The sequence below is a fragment of the Lonchura striata genome, chromosome 8 (genome assembly GCF_050655825.1).
Source record: "Lonchura striata isolate lonStrDom1 chromosome 8, ASM5065582v1, whole genome shotgun sequence".
Classification (NCBI taxonomy): domain Eukaryota; kingdom Metazoa; phylum Chordata; class Aves; order Passeriformes; family Estrildidae; genus Lonchura; species Lonchura striata.
The window spans coordinates 16,456,262-16,476,002 of NC_140710.1; the positions used below are offsets into that span (position 1 = coordinate 16,456,262).

The 19,741-nt window shown below is 33.6% G+C and overlaps 1 protein-coding gene across 1 annotated transcript in view; it reads right to left on the minus strand.

Annotated features, from left to right (window-relative positions):
- Nucleotides 1–4,290: 4,290 nt before the first annotated feature.
- HFM1 (helicase for meiosis 1) overlaps nucleotides 4,291–19,741 on the minus strand; it is a 57,529-nt gene continuing 42,078 nt past the window's right edge. The window contains exons 21-40 of the mRNA XM_085586451.1: nucleotides 18,127–18,207; nucleotides 17,407–17,498; nucleotides 16,481–16,587; nucleotides 16,345–16,392; nucleotides 16,053–16,150; nucleotides 15,840–15,971; nucleotides 12,913–12,998; nucleotides 11,915–11,998; nucleotides 10,741–10,898; nucleotides 9,934–10,037; nucleotides 9,122–9,277; nucleotides 8,778–8,873; nucleotides 8,248–8,366; nucleotides 7,344–7,426; nucleotides 7,148–7,254; nucleotides 6,942–7,064; nucleotides 6,419–6,509; nucleotides 6,048–6,153; nucleotides 5,523–5,680; nucleotides 4,291–5,250 (exon numbers count right to left, since the gene is read on the minus strand). Coding sequence (XP_085442577.1) covers nucleotides 5,184–5,250; nucleotides 5,523–5,680; nucleotides 6,048–6,153; nucleotides 6,419–6,509; nucleotides 6,942–7,064; nucleotides 7,148–7,254; nucleotides 7,344–7,426; nucleotides 8,248–8,366; nucleotides 8,778–8,873; nucleotides 9,122–9,277; nucleotides 9,934–10,037; nucleotides 10,741–10,898; nucleotides 11,915–11,998; nucleotides 12,913–12,998; nucleotides 15,840–15,971; nucleotides 16,053–16,150; nucleotides 16,345–16,392; nucleotides 16,481–16,587; nucleotides 17,407–17,498; nucleotides 18,127–18,207 — 2,096 coding nt within the window. The 3' untranslated portion in view covers nucleotides 4,291–5,183. The remainder of the gene's footprint in view (nucleotides 5,251–5,522; nucleotides 5,681–6,047; nucleotides 6,154–6,418; nucleotides 6,510–6,941; nucleotides 7,065–7,147; nucleotides 7,255–7,343; nucleotides 7,427–8,247; nucleotides 8,367–8,777; nucleotides 8,874–9,121; nucleotides 9,278–9,933; nucleotides 10,038–10,740; nucleotides 10,899–11,914; nucleotides 11,999–12,912; nucleotides 12,999–15,839; nucleotides 15,972–16,052; nucleotides 16,151–16,344; nucleotides 16,393–16,480; nucleotides 16,588–17,406; nucleotides 17,499–18,126; nucleotides 18,208–19,741) is intronic.

The following is a 19,741-nucleotide window of genomic DNA, read 5'->3' on the forward strand; positions in this document are numbered from 1 at the left end:
GCATAACACATAAGACACAAGGATAGAGTTCTGGGATAAAAGAAATGTATTTCCTACACCCAGGAACCTAACAAGTCTGGAATAAAACAGCTAAAATATTACACCACAACCAGGAAAAATAGTAATAAATTGTACTGCCTCATTTTCATTCAGATAATTTAATAGCCTTTATAAACTGAAAGAAATTGTTAAAAAGGAGGTTCTGATTTGCACATCCAAGTTTCTAGATAGTACTATGTTCACTTTTTCTTTACTAGACAGTGTCAAGCTCTCCATGAGGCATTCAAAACTAATGACAACTCACTGTGGCAAATCAATCTCTCTAAGCAGAGAATCTGTTGCTTCTGGCAATGGCATTCAGCTCATTAAGACCTGTGCCCAGCAGGAATTTGAAAACCAAGGTGTGGCAGGTCTCTTCCAAACTTTTTAATGCCTGTCTGTTCAACATCCTTTATTTTAGGATGGATCTAAGAAGCAGAAGGAGCCTGTCAGTAAGTGGACACTTGTCCTGAATGAGTGGCTTGGCTGCTTAAAAAACACCATCAAAGGTATTGGCAAAGCAGGATACAATAAGAATCTGTGAAAATAGACAGAGTTCAATGGCAAAGTTCACTGTATTACTTATTGCATTAGACAGATTAAAGCATAAAAAAGAATAGTATTTCTGTGTCTACTTTCATTACATCCTACCATTTATTGAAGTGACTAGAGGAAGTTAGCAGCCTTTTCCTGTCTCACTCAAACAATAGGAATTCTCTCACATCACAAATTCACAGTATTGAAGATAAGGAAAAGTGCTAAGTTTGGAGTTTTCCACTTCTACTGATGAATATTCTGAGTATTTTTAAGTGCTTAAACTGATGAGATAAATGTTTTGGAATCGGTTTCTCTAAATTATAGCTTAATTAGATCAAAAGAAGAAGTCCACAATTTCAAAGGATAAAGCCTGAATCTAGCTAGAAGTGTGATCAGGTATCAACATGCAGCAGCTTAAAATAAGTTATGCAAGCTAACTTTAATATGTGTGAATATCAGGTTTCCAATGCAGAAATGTGTATTTTTCAATATACTTTTCTGAGCAGAAATCATATAATGTCATTTATATGCAAATCAGACTATATTCTGCAACTGATTCTTCAGTGCAGAAGCCATGGGAATTATTTGCACTTAATAAAGCCTCATAAATAGGTTTTGCCTCTAAGTGGATGGGGGAACAGCAAATATATCATAGCCATTTACAGTTACAAGCGTCTTCTTATTTTGAAAGTTATATGCATCCTTTAATAGGAAGTTTCACAGTTACAAAAGAAACATTGTTTTCTTTATATAAACAAAATACCCTTACAGCCTTCAAAACAAAATGTTTTGCCTTATTCCCTATGCTCAGCTATCGAAAATATAGAAATTGTCATCTAGCTTCAGTCAAAAAGACATGCTAGTTCCATGCAGTATATATTAAATACAGAAATAAATTAATTGTTATTATATCTAGGCAATTTTGTATTTGAAAGGACATATACCTTCTTTATGTGAAGTATGTCCACCCAGTACCATCTATTGCATTTTTGCAAAACATGTTAACATTTTCATAGACCACCAATTAGTTGTGCCCCTCAAGTCCTGGCACATGGAAATAATCCATTTAAAAAGGACAAGAGAACAGACTTGAGACCACTCAAAGCACATTCCCGAAAGTGTAGTGTTTCAGTGTGGTAAGTAGCACACTAAAGCAAGCTGGGAAACAGCTCTTCCTAACTGGTATAAACAGTCTGGACTGGGACTCCTGTTAAGGGCAGGAATGCAAGTCAACAGTAGCACATCTTTTCCAGTCTCTTCACAGCCAGAGGGAAGAGCAACAGGGATAAGCATTGCCTAGAGAGACAAAAGTGCTTTGCAATGCCCTCCTTATCCCAGCACATTCTATCTGAAACGCCCATCCAGGGCACACGGAGACCAGGAGTTAGAACACTGGGGGAAAGTGAAGACTTAAACTGATACAATTTGATGTCACACAGATTTCAAGAACAAATACAGAAGCGTGGCTAAGCCAGGTTTATCTCAACTGAACAGTGGCAGCCAATAAACACCTGCCCTTTTTCTATCTGATTGTTTTCAGTCAAGCTGAAATTAATCACTGAAAGCACTGCATGTGCCTCAGTTAATTCTCATGGAAGTCTTCCAAAAATTCAGTGTGTTATTAGCCCTCTGCAGGAAGAGAATTTTACCCTGATTAGTACCTTCTTTTCTATTTCCTTGTTAAGCAAAGGAGCTTGGAAAAAAACCTAGGCTTCACAGATCTCATTTCAGAGATATAATTAAAGATCCTGGCAGTAAAACAATTGACAAGATACAACTCTTTTGCAGACAGGGTGACATAAAGAGCTAATGCAAGATACCCCTTCTTTTAGAAGAGGTACCATCGATACTGTCATAATGATGCATTAGAATGGTATAATTTGTGCTCTGCAAAATGACTGATTTAAAATATTTTGGGTATATTGGTTTCATACAGTGACTTCTGTTAATTCTTTATCATTATTCTGACTGCCTTTAAGAGCACCAACTTTTATACATCACGTAACTATTCTGTGAAGGTATATCTAAGTAAAAATACACCCAAATAACAAGAGTCCTACTTGTTGCAACTGCTCTTATTTTAACAATTACTGTAATGCTTAACTCATTAAAATCTTCACATACAAGAATAAAAGCTACATAATTAAAATGTGTTCATGACATGCACCACACAAGGAAAATTATGTTACAATACATTTGCAGTATTCTATATGCTGAATCTTACCGTATACAGAAATATGTCTGGCAACATGTTTAAACACTATACTTATTTTCCCACTATTTTTGAAGATTATGGGTTTTGAGTGCATATTGCATTTTCTTCAGGCACAAATATGGTTGACCTCAGTTTTTATTTTGAAATCAATATGTGTGATAGGACAAGGAAGCATATAAGGAAGTTGAAGTTAAATTAAAAGCAGGTATAAGCATGTATTTTATTATGGAGACTCACACAAGTAAGATAGTAAAATCTGACTTCTCATCACATTGAATTTTCTTTCACTATTTTGTTATAGGAAACAGTATTTTTTATAATGTAAATTTTGTAGAATCATCCCCAGACTAAAGCTGTGGCATCCTGCTGTATCCCCAAGAATTACTTACACAATCCCATTGATTGAAATTCAAGCCACTCATTTAATGTTTCAACTCTACGTAGAATTAAAATAAGGATCAGTTTAGACTCTAACAATGTTTTATGTACTTTAGTCTCTATTTTACTCATTGTTAGTTGCTTAGTGAAAATGTCTGATGATGTCCTGTTGAATTTGTCTCTCTGAGCATGTGGTCAGTAAATGAAACAAAGCACAGCCATCTTTTGCCCTTTTATTCGCCTTAGGAAAGTTAGATCCTTAAATGGATAAAGGAATTCAGTGTCTCACATGCACAAGCAAGGCAATGTTCAGTGAGCCTGTCTGTGATATTACAGCACACCAACTTCTCCATGTCACTCTCATCACAGGTGATTCAGAGGGTTCCACCAGGGAGCAATTCAGCCCATTTACAATCTGAAATATCTTCTGACAGTGTCTGTCTCTTTCTAGTGACTAGACAGGGAGTCCAGGTGAACTAAGTTTATCTCTTAATGGGATTCAATTAAACAATGGCAATTATAGCTCTCCATAGCTAAGTCAACACTTACCTTCTGGGGAGTGACCTGGGGTTTCGGTCCCCTGGTCATTTATATGAGGCATCTTTTGAGAAACACCACTGTATCTGCCTGGGAGCCATCTGTTTCCCATGGAAATCAGAAGATTGTGATGGACAGGAGATAAAAACTGCATTCTTAAATGTTACCCTGACACAGAACTGGAAGGTGTACATGACTAGGATGGCAGGACTAAATGTAGCAGTAGTATAGTAATTCTGAGTTACTTCAGCTTGGAAGCTTAATTTTAAAAAAATCTGACAAAAAGAGATCAGATATACTAATAACTTTGAGGTGTAATAAAATACTTGGTGTAGAAAAGTGAATTAAGCTTGGGACTGCTGGCATTTGCATACTCAAAAAGATATTGAGGGGTGAGGATTGAGGCTGCTTAGATTAGTCCATTCTTTCATCCAGAGAAAGAGTCATATTAAGTCAAAAGCATAAGGAAACACTGGAGTCAAGCAAAATGCTATTAGTTGAGAAAATTACAATCTGGTAGTGCAGCAAAACATGGCTGCATTTAGTTGTACCACAAACAATGTTGAAAGAACAGACAGCTAATGTTCCACATGTGATTGTAACATTTTAATTCCTCACATTTTGAATAATTAACAGTAAAAATTAACATTCTCTTGGATTTTAGACAATATCATATATTCTACTAACTGCTGAACTTGCAAGGTCTACTACTCAAACACTAAAGCTACAAAAAGATATCCAAATCCAATGCCTGGTGCCTAAATCTATATTACAACACATGAATGTTCATTTTATGACCTTGGGTATGAAACTGAGCAGGCAAGAGCGTTTTAGAGTATTTTTACAGACATTTAACAACTGGTTTGCTGAGAATCTAGAAACATACCTGCTTAAGTTGCACTTTTTTATTAAAACATTCATAGCACTGTCAAAAGGAATATCTAGAATCTAGGATAGTCTATCATTCTATTGCTTCTATTTATAAATCTAATTATTTTATAGAATCAGCACTATGAAAAATTCACCTTTAGAGAAACTGAAAGAAAAACCTAAAAAACATAAAAAATTTCCAAGGAAATAGTCTTTCATTGACTTAAAGATTATTTGAGAAGCAGGACATGTTACTACAAACTCTTAATCCTTTACTTTCTCCAGTGGGATTTTCTCTTATCTATAATAGTACTCTCAAATTATGAACTATTCGCCTTTGACAGCTTTCAATATTTTTCTTTATAATCCTGAAAACAGCAAGGTAAACAAAAAGTACTTTTAATACTTGTAAAACAAGATATTATTCTTATATTCTATAAATTCTACAACAAAACTGGTGTCTAATTTATTACATATTCTATGCAGCAATCCAGCTATTAATGAACAGGTATAGAACAGAAATCAAATTCTCTTGACGGAAGCCTTCACTGTAAAATTGACTGTAAGTTCTTTCCCCAGCACTTACAATGTATTTTGTTTACATGTTTTACAAAATACCATCAAATATTCCAATAAAGGGCCTGACATCATTGGTTTCATCATCAAGAAGAAATCTAAAGAAGATTAAGCAAACAAACAAATTAGGTATAGCCCATCAAAACCTTTGGGATCAGGAACACTGTATAGAGTCAAGAGAAACCAAGACAAGCAATATAATTTTAAGTAATGTCTCTTAAGAAAAAATAATTGCTACTATTATTGTGAAAACAGAACTTTTTAGCAATAAATATTAGAATCAAACATATTGCCTAAAAGTCTGTGTTCCGTGAAGAACTAAGCACTGGAACACCGAAGAAACAGAAAAACATAAGTAAGTTTTTCTTACCTAGGATCTACTTCTTTTTCCTGTTCTTTTGTGAAAATAAAAAAATCTTCTTTCCTAGTGAATTTAGAAGAGTCTGAGATTATTTCTGGGATGGAAGAACTCTGTACATTTTTTTGCTCTTGAGAAGGACTTGAATGTGTTTTTTCATGAAAACTGAACTGCAACACAAAAGTTTAAAAGAAAGTATATATGGTTAAACCAACTGAAACTTCCAGATTATTGTAGAATGTAGTACTGGTATTTAATTGATATTATAGTGTTTGACAAGGACTGAGCATGTGATGATTCTAGCTATATACTGGACAGAAAAAGTCAAATTGAGTAAATACTTTTGAGCTCATGCTATATAAAGTAAATTCATATCCTATTTCTTTGTATCAGGAATATCCCACTGAACACAGAATAATTTGGACAATTCGAAATTCATGATAACCTAATTGATTCATAAGTCAGAAATGGCAGATATATTTACACAATAAGTATTCTAATCATAGAAAATTATGTTATCAATATATTTTTACTCACCAAAGTTAAATCTCTATTCTGTACAGAGAAATTCACTTTTGATGTGCTGTTGACCACAGAAACATCTGAGTTCTGACTATTGGTCTCATCTTGTACTGTGCATGAACTGAAAATACCAAGTTGAATAATTTCAGTATTTTTATAGAAGGGAAAAATTATTTGCTGTTCAGCTCAGGATTTTCTACTTATTTCCCTGCACACTTAAATAAAAACCAAATTTAAATAATTCAACAATTCATATCTTTTAAACATGAAATTTCACTCACTTTTATGAGTGAACAACCTTCTACATATTTAATTACACAGATACACGTGAAATACAGACAATATTTTAAATGGCATAAAACAGTAGTAAATTATATAATTCTTACACTTTTGAAATGTTATTTGTGGCTTTGCTTGTTGTATACCCGCAGAGGGGTTGACATTCATCTGCACTTTGAAGGCAGGTATTTCCATGTTCTGTGAAAGAATGAAAGTTTTAAAAAGAGGGTTGAGAAGTAGCCGTAACCCCTTCTAAATATTTCCAATGTTATGATAAATAACACTTTGAAAATTATGAAAGTGTCTTAACACTTGAAATATTTCTTCTTTGGCCTTTGGGCTAATATAAAAATAAGCAGAGATATACAGTCAGTATACATTATGCAACAATGATTATGCAGTTTCAGGCCATCAGAAAATTTTAATTGTGAGTTTTTCAACTCTTCCTTCTGTATTGAACTTGTCACAATATATGTGACATTCAAGGTAGAATAATAAACCTGTTAGTCTAGTCAATTAACCACAAATTTCAGGTGCTTCTATTCATTGTATACTATAATAATTTATTCTCAAGTAATAGCCAGAAGAATAATTTGTAGGAAAGAAAAAAGTTTGTTGAAATAACCTTACCTAATTCTCTACTGACAAAATTACTGGCAAATACCAATTTATCATCATCAATATCATCCCAAATGTCATCTCTCAGTTCAAAGTCCACATTCAAAGCATCTGAAAAGCAGTATCTGCTTTTATCTGTGGCAGAAAAATATGAAGTATTAATTTAAAGACCAAACCAGTGAACACTGTAATTTTAAATATTAGCAATAACTTATTACTCTTTCCACAATTCCAGGATTGTAGTTGTTGCTGAGCTACTTCTAAGGTATTATTATTATCTGCCTGATCCACTGAAGGTGATGAAGATGACAGTTTATTGCTAGACCTAGTAAAAAAAAAATCAGTGACATGTTTGTAAAACAGTTGCAGAAAGTTGCAAAATAATTTTATTCACAAAACAATTCTTAGTAGTACCTTGGCAAGGCTGGCAATAAAGACTTAGGTGTAAAAATAAATTGTTTGAGATCCACATTTTCAGCTTGACTTAACATCTGCATCTAAAGGAAGTAAAATATCTTAACTCATAAGATAAAAAAAATAGTTCTTACTATGTTTATAACAAGCATACTGACATCATTAATATTGTAAGTTTGCATAATATTTACAAGTCATAAAACCTTTCTGATCTCTATCTAATGCACTCAATTAAAAAGGTTTGAATTATGTGCTTCTAGTGGAGGTATCCAAGCACCCTGGCAAAGCCACACTGGTTGACTCTCAGCTGTTTTAGCTGTAGGCTAAATAATCCTCTACTGCAAACAAACAAGCAAACAAAACTCTGAGGTGGAAATAATCCCTCCAATACCTCAAATGTCATTCTTACTGCAGAAAGACCTAGTCTAACACTACATTCAGAGGAATGAAGTGCAAGCCATGAAATGTTTCAGAAGTTTAAAACTAATAGGGATGGTTTTCTTATAAACAAGTGGATCTACTTGACAGTGAAAAAAGGACTCTTAGTAGCATGACTCATAAATAACACAATTTGTTTTATTCAGGTCATATTTTGCCAAACCAAGTCACAGTGCAGTACCTTCCAACAATGCCTCTGAACCTCACCAACCACACCTATCAAATGCTATAAAAGAAAAAATATAGAGGATGTGCACAGAAGTGGACCAATGGAAATGCTCCAAAGAACAGTAGAACCTCTCAAAGATTCCTGGACTTTTGTACTTCTTTACTTTTTGCACTCCACACAGAAAAGTCAAACTTGAATGTTCATATTCAGTGATAAAATTCTCTCTGCAAATAATGCCTACAAATATGTAACAGATTAAAATAAACCTATGAAATGGCTGACTGCATTCAAGTGAACCTTTAGACGTTTTACTGGGGGTATAGATGAAACTGAGTTCCTGCTCCTTAAATCAGCTAGGTACAAAGAAAACTTTGTGTCTCCATTCATCTGTGACTTTGGAGGTACTCCAGTTTTACCTGCGAAAATAAAGCAAAATAATCTTTAGATTAGTTATAAGGGATAAATCCTAATTATTTCCAAATTACTTTGAAAAGCTTTGCCACTAAGCTTTATATCTTCTGTTGAAAGATTCTAAAAGATTTAGCATGCTAACTACAAGATCTAACATAGTATTTTTATAAAAGTATAACAAGCTTGACATTTTTTAAAATCATATGCTAAGTACAAAAGGCATTATTAATCATTGTAGTGCCTATAAAAGTGCTAATACCAAAGCTACTTATAATTGCCTTTATGACTGCATCATGACACCTCAGGCCCCATTCTCTTGCTTGTATTGTTTCTGTTAACATAGCCATTGGTATGATGTGAGCTGTTCTAAATTACATTTCTCTAAAAGTATCAGTAGTAGATTTAATGAAACTCACAGCAGTCATGCCCACACACATCTTTATTTTTACAGCGGTGGTTGCATTCTCTGTTTCCATATTTCTTGTAAGCAATCTCCTGTTTAGATCTGCCTCCTAGACAAATATAATATAGAAATTCAACCAGTAATATTGAATACCAAACACCCATGATTTTTCTTACTTTCAAAATCATCAAAGAATCGCAGTGTAGTACTTTACAAGTAGAAGCAGCAGAGCTGTATTTTTATTACCTTTGAGAAAGAAACAGCAGGGATAAATAAAGATCTAGTTCCCTAGTGAAAGCAAAATTCAATTTTCTGTTGACTTCAGTATTAACCAGATACTGTGATCTGACCATTTACCTGTATCTGCTTTTGCTGTTGGCAAGTTTTGGGGTGAGCCATAACATATATCAAGTGTAGATTCAGCTTTCAATTTTTGATTTGTAACCACCTTATGTCCCTCTGGTTTTGGTGTTAAGTAGAAGGCTGTATATGCTCGCTGTATATCAAGGCCAACTTGGAAAATAAAAAGGCAAAAATATTAAAATTGCTTTAAACTGTTTCTATACTACAATTATCTGCAGTTTTCTAAAGTGTTTAGGCAAGTAAATGTTACTCAAAGATCATGGAAATTTTTAAAGATCATTTGCGCTTAAAGCACACTCTTGTATGACCAGATTATTTAAGCTTGAGATTAAAAACCTCAAACATTTTTTAGGATTAGAGACATATCACTAGAAGAAAAACAAAATTAGTTACCAAAGTGGAGATGAACCATATCTAACACCTCTTTACTACAACAAAACCTAACCATTCACAAAGACAGCTCTGTTCAGCATAAATAACCTGTCAGGCTGATAGGGTATCCCTACTGACAGTTAACTCACTTGACAGAGAAGGACAAAAGAAAATCCCAGTCTGTATCAACAGACCAAACATTGTCTCCTAGTAACAGTTTGATGCTTCCCAATTCCTTAATGTGATAGTAAAATAAAGAAACAGATAAGTAATTGTGAGAGGTAGTATGCAACCCAGCAAAATACACAGTATTGAGGTTTGTTTCCAGACCAGCTCACTTTATTATACTTTAGCTTAATAGAAAGTGTTTTAGTAATTTGTTCCAAAATCTTATGCATATTTTTTTTTTTAATTCAAAGAATACCTTAACCTACCATAATCAGAACTAATTAAATTTATACTAATGTCTTCTGATTTAAGAGCTCTTTTAACTTCAATTTTCTTCATCCAATTTCCAGTTTTCAGGAGCACAGAATCCCTGTAATGCATCAGCAAAGTTGTTAGACAAGGACAATGGAAACATGACTGCACACTATGGTACCTGTAACCAAGTGAAACAGCCTGTATTTGGTCCTAAGTTCTTTAGTTTTGCTTGATAATTGGCCAAGAAGAACTTTTCAATGATGTATGATTTATGGCCATAAGAGGGCCAGGATCCTGCAGATCAGTTTCAATTTTGCCAAAAATGCCAGATTTCAGCCAGAATTCTCATAAATGTCAAGCAGTTAGAAAAGATTTTGTTTCTCTTTTTCCATTTGTTCCAAGCATCTCTTAGCTAACTGGAGAATTAAAATCCATCTCTGAGGGAAAAAAAATGTAATTGAAGAAATAATAGCTAACAGGAGTAAGTAACAATTGGTTCATCTATCCTTTTAATAGGTATTTTACTTGTTTTCTATTTATGGGAAAATTATGATGACTTTTCCATAATATGACATTGATGTTGAACAGTTATTTACATGTGCTCTCTTCACTGACAAGCACACTGGCATGTTTTGGGGTTTTCTGAATCTTGTGTAGCATTTTTAAATGACAACAGTGACTAGAAAATGCTGTAGGATAAAGAATAATTTTGTACTATTAGGCATCAGTGGGAAGTATTGAAAATCTGCAAGTCACAGAACAGATGAAAAGCCAACACCATAGAACTATGTAAGGCAAATAACCCTGATCATACGTACATAATTTTCTGATTAAAAATGACTTGGTTGTCAGCATCTCCTATGACCAACGAAACATAGTGAAAGTCCGGCGCTGTTCTCTTTATCTGGAGCTGCTCATAATTTGTTAATTTGACAGTTACTAAGATTTCAGCCGATGTGTCACTGTACTTGGGAAGCTGGGGAAAATGATACAGAAGACATAACTGCTAAAGTATGCAAAGTAAAATATATGCCCTTCCATAAATTTCTATCTGTTGATACAAGCACAAAAACTCAACTCAAGCAATTTGAATTTGTGGTACAATTTTATTTGTTCTTCTGAGACACTGATTTTCAGTACTAACTTCGCCATAAGCTGAATAGCCTAAGTTTGATTCAGTACTGAGAATCCAAGACAAATGCAAAGAGAAATAAGCAAGAATAAGACTTGTTATATAGAAGTTATATTTTGGCATCCCAATATTCCTTTAGAAGATATTTATAACTGTTAGATCTCCATTCTAAGAATTGAGTATTGAGTAATACTCATCTGGTATTATGTCAAATGAAAAGTAAATTAGAACTAATTGTTATACCAATAGAATTTCACATATCTATTGAGCTTTTAACTTCAAACGTGTCTTCATGTCTACCAACTTTAGGGTTACTTTTCAAATTTTGATTTTAGAAAGTTAGAGTATCTTTGGCATCCATATAAAGACAAAATGCAAATCAGAACCTCAAAGCTCTTGATTACACATAGAATTGTACCCTTCCTTTGAAAGGGCACCAGCTAGGTTAATGTAATGATTTACTGTTTCTCTATATTTCTAAGCGTGCTCTAGAAAATAAACATGCATTAATACCATTTCAGTAAGATGTATTTGGATGTTTTGCTATCTCTAGGGTTTGTTTAAATTAAAGATAGAAAAGACATCTCAGACTCACATATAATGCTAGAATGTGAATATACTGGTATACATCTGTAACATAAAATGCTATCAACGTGATAGGCCAATATATAATGGGGAATGTCTGTTCCAAGGCTCTCCTTTGAGATTTGGAAGTTTCATTCTATCTGCTAAGCTGGACGGAGGTTACAATATTGTGTGATCGTCTATCCGTGAAGACTCAGAATTGCTTTAAGTAAGTACTTGCTTTTTAATTTAATAATACCAGCATAAAAACATAAAATAAATATAAAATAATGTACCTGTTCAATTTCAAGTTCATACTTTGGAAGATGAAAAACAGACTCCTTTATCTGGTTTCCAAAAGGAGGATGTCTGTTTAAGATCTGCAAAGATGTAAATCCAAGGAATCAAAGTCGCCTGAGTAATTATGTTAGCAAAAAAAGCCCCTTTCTCTTGGTTCTCTACTGTCAGTGATGCCCAGAATAGTAACATTACCAAAAGAAAATTCCAACACTTTTACATGTTGCTACTGCTTCTGTTCAGTTAACTGCCAATCCACTACCAATGACTACTCAGGTTTTATATGAAATGAGTCTTCTATGCTATATAAGCTTTAACTAAAACAGAACAAATGACAAGAAAAAGCACAAAAGGAGCCAGAAATGAGAAATCAAATTTCCAAAGTCAAAACAGAAAAACCCAAGTAAGACTTAGAAGTCTGTTATATCTTCCAGAACGCTAGAAAAAACAGTGTCCACAGAAAAGAAGCCAAAAGCCACAGAACCAGTCCTAGGGTAACACTTACCTTTCCTGAAATAAGAAGTGCTTTACAGATGATATAGAAGATTTTTATTCTACTCCGCTCTCAAACTTGCAATAATGGAAATTTGGGATTTTCATAACTAAGATACACTAAGAGAAACTGTACATAATATTCCCTTTTATAGTTTTCCAACACTCCTAATAGAGAAGTGCATATTGTCCTTTGTTTCAAACCATGTCAATGATGAAACTCTACTTATTTAAGCATCTGCTTTCCACAGCCAGCCAAATCAGTGAAATTATTATCAGCATTAAATTTGCTACAACAAAATATCATACACATTTTCAAGGAAAACTAGCAGTAGCTACACAGTTTTTTAATTCTACTAGTTAAAATGAATAAATCACCTAAAGATCTAAATTTTGCTATGATCATACAGCAAATATATATAAACTATACTGCTTTTACTGGTAACAGTACTAATCCTCAGTATTTTCCCTATCATATTTATCTATGTACAAAATAATAAGTTACCAATTCAAGCTCTCTTGCATTTATGTCTTCAATTTTTTTAAATGATGTCAGCCCAGCATTTACCATAGCATTTGACAATGATACACCTGTAAAAAACATGTATACAAGTTTTATGCTGTTAAAGGACAATGAATAACCTCAAATTATTCTAACAGCTGCATTACAAAACCCAAAGCATAAATAATTATTTACATTTGATGCAGCTTTCTGCCCAGCAAATCACTAAATTCATTTTCATTTAAGTATTTCAGTATTAATTAATTTCTCCATTACTAAAAAGAAAAAGAAATGCAATACAAACCAAACATGAAAATACACAATATTTCAATTATGACAACTTTTGCATTTTCTACAGTAGAACAGATTTTAGATCACTTTCTGCAGGAGTCAAGAAATGTGTCCTGTATATATATGATAAAAAAGCATGCTGTGCAGTATTCTTTGTCTCAGAATTTTTTCCCTATTCAAGAAATTATTTAATTATGTTTAAATCATAAAGACCTCAATGTTTTTGAGTAAGTTAATAATAAAATTCACTGAAAAAGAAGTATTTATTATAATCTTCTACAAGTCATTCCAGCATTAGCAAAATCTTTCCCATGGCATGTAAGCCACAAAAGCAGAGAATTCCACATACACTTTTACTTCTCTTCATGATTCACAGTACTTCCAGTGAGATTTAGAGTTATCACCGCATATGAAAGGTATTTAACTCACCTGGCATTGCAGCCTGTTACAATAACTGCAATGACTGTAGATAAAAAATAGTACCAAATACTTAGAATGAGTATTTGGATCCTTCTCACACAGTTCTGCTAAACAGTGTAAGAAATCTGAAAATTAAGTGGGAAACCTCTTTAGATACTTTTTGGTTGCTTCTTGGAAGACATTACAGTAATCTTATAAGAAAAGACTTATCTCAAGAATTTAATAATTTAGAGAAACAGAAGACCTTTTGTCTTTTTATGTGTATTTAAACATCTTTTGGGTCTGACTTAGGGAAAACATCTTTTACCATCTTCCTGCTCCTTTGCAGAAGCTCTGCTGCCTGAATACTGAAAACTCTCACATATTACTTCTGCTGCTAGAGCTGCTACCATGTTTCTTTATAACTGAAGCTCAAGATTAACTCTTTTATCCTAATTTCTAAAATGGTAGAAGAATTTCTCCCAGTAAAGAGAATACCAGACATAAGTAAGACTTTTTCTCTTTATTTTCATCTACACTTCTGAGAAAAAAAAAAAAAAAAAAAAAAAAAAAAGGGGGGGGGTGGAAATAAAATTGAACAAATAGTAAACGTCATAAATCCTGTATAACAACTAATCATTATCCTGTCTGTCAGAACAAGCAAACAGAAATCAAACCTACCATTCAGCAACAAGAGGGAGCGTCATTATTGGACAAGAGTTGTAGAAATGCAGTAAGAATTCAACTGAAATATCAGTCTCAGTAAGGCCAATTGTCAGTCAAAGAACAGTAACTCTTATACTGGAAATACTAACTAATAAGGCATTTTTAAGGTTCAAAAATAGCACATTGAGCTAAGAGTTTAAAAATTAAGGATTTCTGAATATGCTACATGGTATCAGCAGATTTCTAGGAACTTTATTCATTTAACTTCAGAAAGAAACAGAAGAAGATTAGCAGCCATAGGGAGAGGTTATAAATCACATCAAACTACAGGCATCAATTCAGTGTTTGATTCAGAAAAAGAGTGAACTGTCAGAAGCATGTTCAAAAGAAGCTTGTGAGGGGAACAAATGACACTTTGGAAGTTAGCAGTTCTTTGTAACATATGCTGCAAAAGCTATGACAGCATAAGAAAAAAGTACCCAAGAAAAGGAAAATTGGACAGAGATGTTTGTATATACACCTCTTATTAAAAAACTAAATGTGACTTTATTCTACTGAATATAGTGTACAGGGAAGGATTTGTCTACACTGCAAGTGCCATATTTATCCCACTCATCCTCACTCCACAGAAGTGCTGAACATGAGGCAGATTCCTCAGATGATTGTGTTGACATCGCCACAGGTGTGGGATAGTGGAAATGTGTTCCCAGCACTATGCACTGTGCTGTGCAGAGGCTAACAAGCCCTGCCCTTGCTTTGAATCCACATGAATGAAGCATTACAGCCTCTGCCCTAGAGCAGGCAAGGCTGTAAGGTACTGTACCCGATGGACCTCTGGGTTTAGCCATTCTCTAATTTACAGATCTCTGTACTACACTCTTCAGTGCAGAGCTGATGTGTCTCTAAAGAAGAAATACAGAGAATGCTGCAGTGAATTTTGAAAGCATGAAGGTATGATAAGACCAGACATCAAAGCAGGAAGATACACTACTACCTCAAACAAGTAGGACTACGTTTTTATAAAACAGAGGACTCAAAAATTTCTGAACTCCTTTTCAATTAAGTATGACAAGCCTGTACTTCCAGCTAGAAGTTCATTCAATAACAGGATACAGTGAAAGGAAGATCATTATAAACTTTTGATCATCATGTGTATAAGAACCTCATGCATAATAAATTGATTTCTATTTCATGATTCCTATCCTTTTCAATGTGAATTAAAAGGTTTTAATGCATACAGGTAAGAAAACCTACAGCAACAGATGCCTGGAAAGGAAGGCATAGCCTAGTCAGGGACATGCAATTACATCAATGTGGAATATGTCTGGGATACTGAAAGGAACACTAAGGAATAAGAACAATTCTGAAATATTTTGAAAGCCTTAAGAAATTACTAAACAGCTTGCTTTTGTTATGGCAGATTCTTTTGACAACTGTGGTACTCAATTGTGGCAAATAAGTAATTAGCAGACTAAGTCAATTATGTATGTAGATATCACAAAAATCAGCAGGCTAATTATGATTTTTGATTCTCTGTCAAGATTACACTTGTATAACTTCTAACTAGTACCTACCAATTTTTTCCAATTGTTTAGACACATGAAGTGAATTTTCCCAGAGTCTACACCTGAAACACTTTGCTAAAATCAAGGAGTTTAATAAAGCAGAGAAGTTGTTCTTAGATGATGACAGAAAGTCAGATAGCCCTGTAAAAAGAAGATTGACTTATGTTAAAATGTAGCTTATTAGGGTATGTACCAAAAAACAAAAATTAAATTTTACCATACATCTAGTAACTCTCAAGCCATTTCTAAATATTCTGCCAGTATCTTGTGTCAGAGTGAAGTCTTGAATAGGAATACATCCCAGCTGAGCCTGAATGAGACTGGAAAAAGAGTGAGTTTGTAAACAAAGAAAAACATAAAAGTTTTTAATGGGGTAAAAAAGGAAATTCAGAATAGAAACAACAAAATACAAGATCTGGTCCTCTGCAAAATGACAAAAAATTTACCAGGGATTTCAACAGCCATAAAATGGCAGCTCTCCAATAAAAAAATAAAAAGGCAATATAATATTTACCAGTTTACTTTCATTTCTCTTGTTTTTATCTTCCCCTCCATTGGAAACCTATGCATGAAAACATACATATTTTCTACAATTCATCTTATTTATTGTTAAAAAAGTATTTTCAATTTTCAATGTATTTTAAAAATACCTGATAGTTATTTTGTCTTTGTCTTTATTCAAAGTGTTCAATATTTTCTTTTCATTTGTTCTTAACTTCACATCCACAAATTCTGTGCAGTTGGAGATCATTGTAATCTGTAGTAATTAAAGTTTTTTTAGTAATTGTTTTAATTCGCCATTTTTTCTATCACTTCTTCTAACTTTTTTTAAAAACACTTGAAAAAAATTATTGCCTCAACAGTATAACCATGAAGACACAATCCATCAGTTCTTTTTAATGCTGACCAACTTTCTTCTTCCTATAAAGGCTATTAATGAAAGGGGAAAATTTTCCTTTCAGCTTTTAGATTACTATTTCAGTTGAGGTTATTTAAAATCAACCACACACATTGCTAACACTTTATACAAGGCAAATACAAACAACTTTTTCTGTTATGTATTTCACCTTGCTTTCTTCACACTATAATAACAAAGATAGTCACAGGAGAACAAGCATTCAATTTTTCACGGCAAATCTGTTTTACCATGGTATTTGTTTGAAAACAAAATGTCTTGTAATTCAGATAACAACCTGTTACCTGAAAAAGGAAAATTGCCTAAAACAGAAAGACAATTCCCTTAAAAAGTAAAACATGCTCTTGATGCAGCTGGTTTTTGCAACAAAAAAAACTTAGTAAAGCAGAAAACATGAAGGCTTTTAATATATAAACAGAACAGCTTCATTAACTTTGCATTTTCATAAGTAAGGTTACTGAGGGGAGAAAGAGTTGGAAATCAAAAGATCTCGAAGTACAAAGCCTCAAAAATATTCCATATAGAATTTAATTATGTCTTCTCTAAAACTTTATGCAAACAAAGCCTGAGCTCTTTAAAACAAATACAAATACCTTACACTTCTTTTCTTAGACTTTAAAAACAGTTGAACATATGTGATTAAAAAAAAAGCCAAATTACCAATTCATTTAGTGTCTCAGTTCCCTTAATTGTGAAAAATTGCTTCACTGTATTGAATGCAATGTAATACCACGCCATTAATCTTCCAGTGTCTGTAAAACAAGAATATACCTTTAAAAAATAAATATGTCAAGTATATTTCAGTGGCTTAGAGCTTTTTAAGCCTCCAAATTAAATTAATTTTCTTATTACAGGCCTCTGTGAGATTTTCTCCCAGTACTCAGTATGTTATTGCCCCCAGCTGTGTGATGGACATTACTGACCCGATCACAGAGTGGCAGAAAGAGCCGTGTGCCAGTGGCAGTTCTCTCCAATGGAGATTAAGTCCCACTAACACACCAGGCAGTGAACTGTGGTTGCTAAGAAGCCAAACACCTCTAGGAGAGGACTGTAGAGAAGAGCAGGTATTGGTAAAACTTGTCCTTCATTGCACTGTGCCACAACCAATTATGTTGTCACAGTGTTCTGCAATCTTCTCATCTACAACAAATTTTCAGCAACAAGACAAGATCTATTCATGAAACAAGATTAAAAGAAGGAACATCTATGACTTCGTCAAGAAACTTATCCATATATTCTACTCAAACAATCCTTCAGATTTTACCCTCTACGACATTTATGTACTATTATTAATGGTGCACAAGGGTAGTTGAGATCCTTCATAGTTCACTACTATCTCTACATCATTTCTGAAATTAGTTTATTTGAAACAAGTGTTACCTGTTGGTTTGAAATTATTTGCTTCATCCATCCTGATCAAATCGAAAGATGATAAATCATTTAAGTTCTTCAGACACAGTTCTGTCAAAAATTTGAAAAATGTTTTCTGCATGTACTAAAAATACCTTATCCATGTACACACCAGAAAGAACATCATCAAATTGTATGAAGGTATATCCAAGTAATTCCACTGAAATCAAGCAAAGGTTTTGGAATCCTTCTATTAAAGCTGGTGGTTAACTTCTCTCTGGGGAAACTCACTCAAAGATAATTGATACAGGACAAGCCAACTCTTTTTTACTAAGGCAAAAGTTGCAAAGGAAAAGAAACTAGATGCTGAAAACTAGATGCTGAAATGTAGGTTGCCATATTCAAGTTTGACAGATCAGAGAGCCCACAAGCACTTATATAAAAGACTTCTGCTATAGAGTTAACAGTTAAATGGTTCAAATTTCAAATACAAATATTAATGAATCCTTCATTAGAAATTTTTGTACTGCATCGGTTTAATTTGTATTTATTTCATTAAATCCATTGTGTCAGGTGTCTGCATAAGAATGACCAAAGTGCTTTTGTTCTCTCTTTCTCAAGACCAAGGCAATATTCAGAATTGAAAAGTCAGAACAGCACTCAAAGAGATAGCTCCCCTAGCAACCTGAAATCATTCACTTTACACATGAAATACATGAAAACATTATACTCATTACTACAAAATATTTCATATTGCAGGCAAGAGGAACTAGTTTTAGCATCAGAACTTCAAGGAAATATAATCCACACTGAAAAAGCAGTAATTGAATTCTTCTAGCACTATCTGTACATTTTAAACCATGCCTTCTCCCATTAAGGATTATTTAGGTAGTATCACGCTTCATTCCCTCTATTCCTTTCAACCTACATGGCAAGAATAGAAAAGTCCTGATGTAAAAGACAGGAAAAAATAGAAAACTACTGAAAGAGGCAAATTCTCCTACTGATAAGTACTCCTCTTTTCATTGTCTTCAAGTGAGAGTCAACATCTCTCACATTTGGGGATTTCAAGCAGTGGCAAATATACTGTGCTCCTGAAGGCTCTTGAAACTCTTCCACAATGAACAACCTCATTCCACCAAGCCCAAAATCAATCACAAATGTTTCCTACACAATTATGTAAAAAATGAGTAAGTGGACTCCAAATACAAGCTCTACAAATTTCTAGGCATTTTATCTGTCCATGTTTTCACAGACCAGACCCTCCTCCAGATATTTTAGCTCCAAATGGTCTGGATGGATATGAGGACTTTCACCAAAGAAAGAAAATGGTACTTGTAGATTTACAGAACTTGACAGCAAGTACTCTTTTATAAATATACCAACATTTAAAGTACCAGAAAACTTACATTAAAATAAATTAACAAAACAAAACCACCTGAAGAGTTGTATGCTATTTCTGTGTTTAAAGTTAATAGACACCAATTCCCAAACTATTTTGTCAGCTCTATTTCTAATGAATTACAAGTAGCTAAAATGCAGTATTTAAAAAAAAAAAAGGTTAATAACTGCATTTTATTCAAGTCTTAGCAATAAAAGCCTCTTAAACCCATGCAATTTTAAATTGTTTCTGGACAAGGCAAAG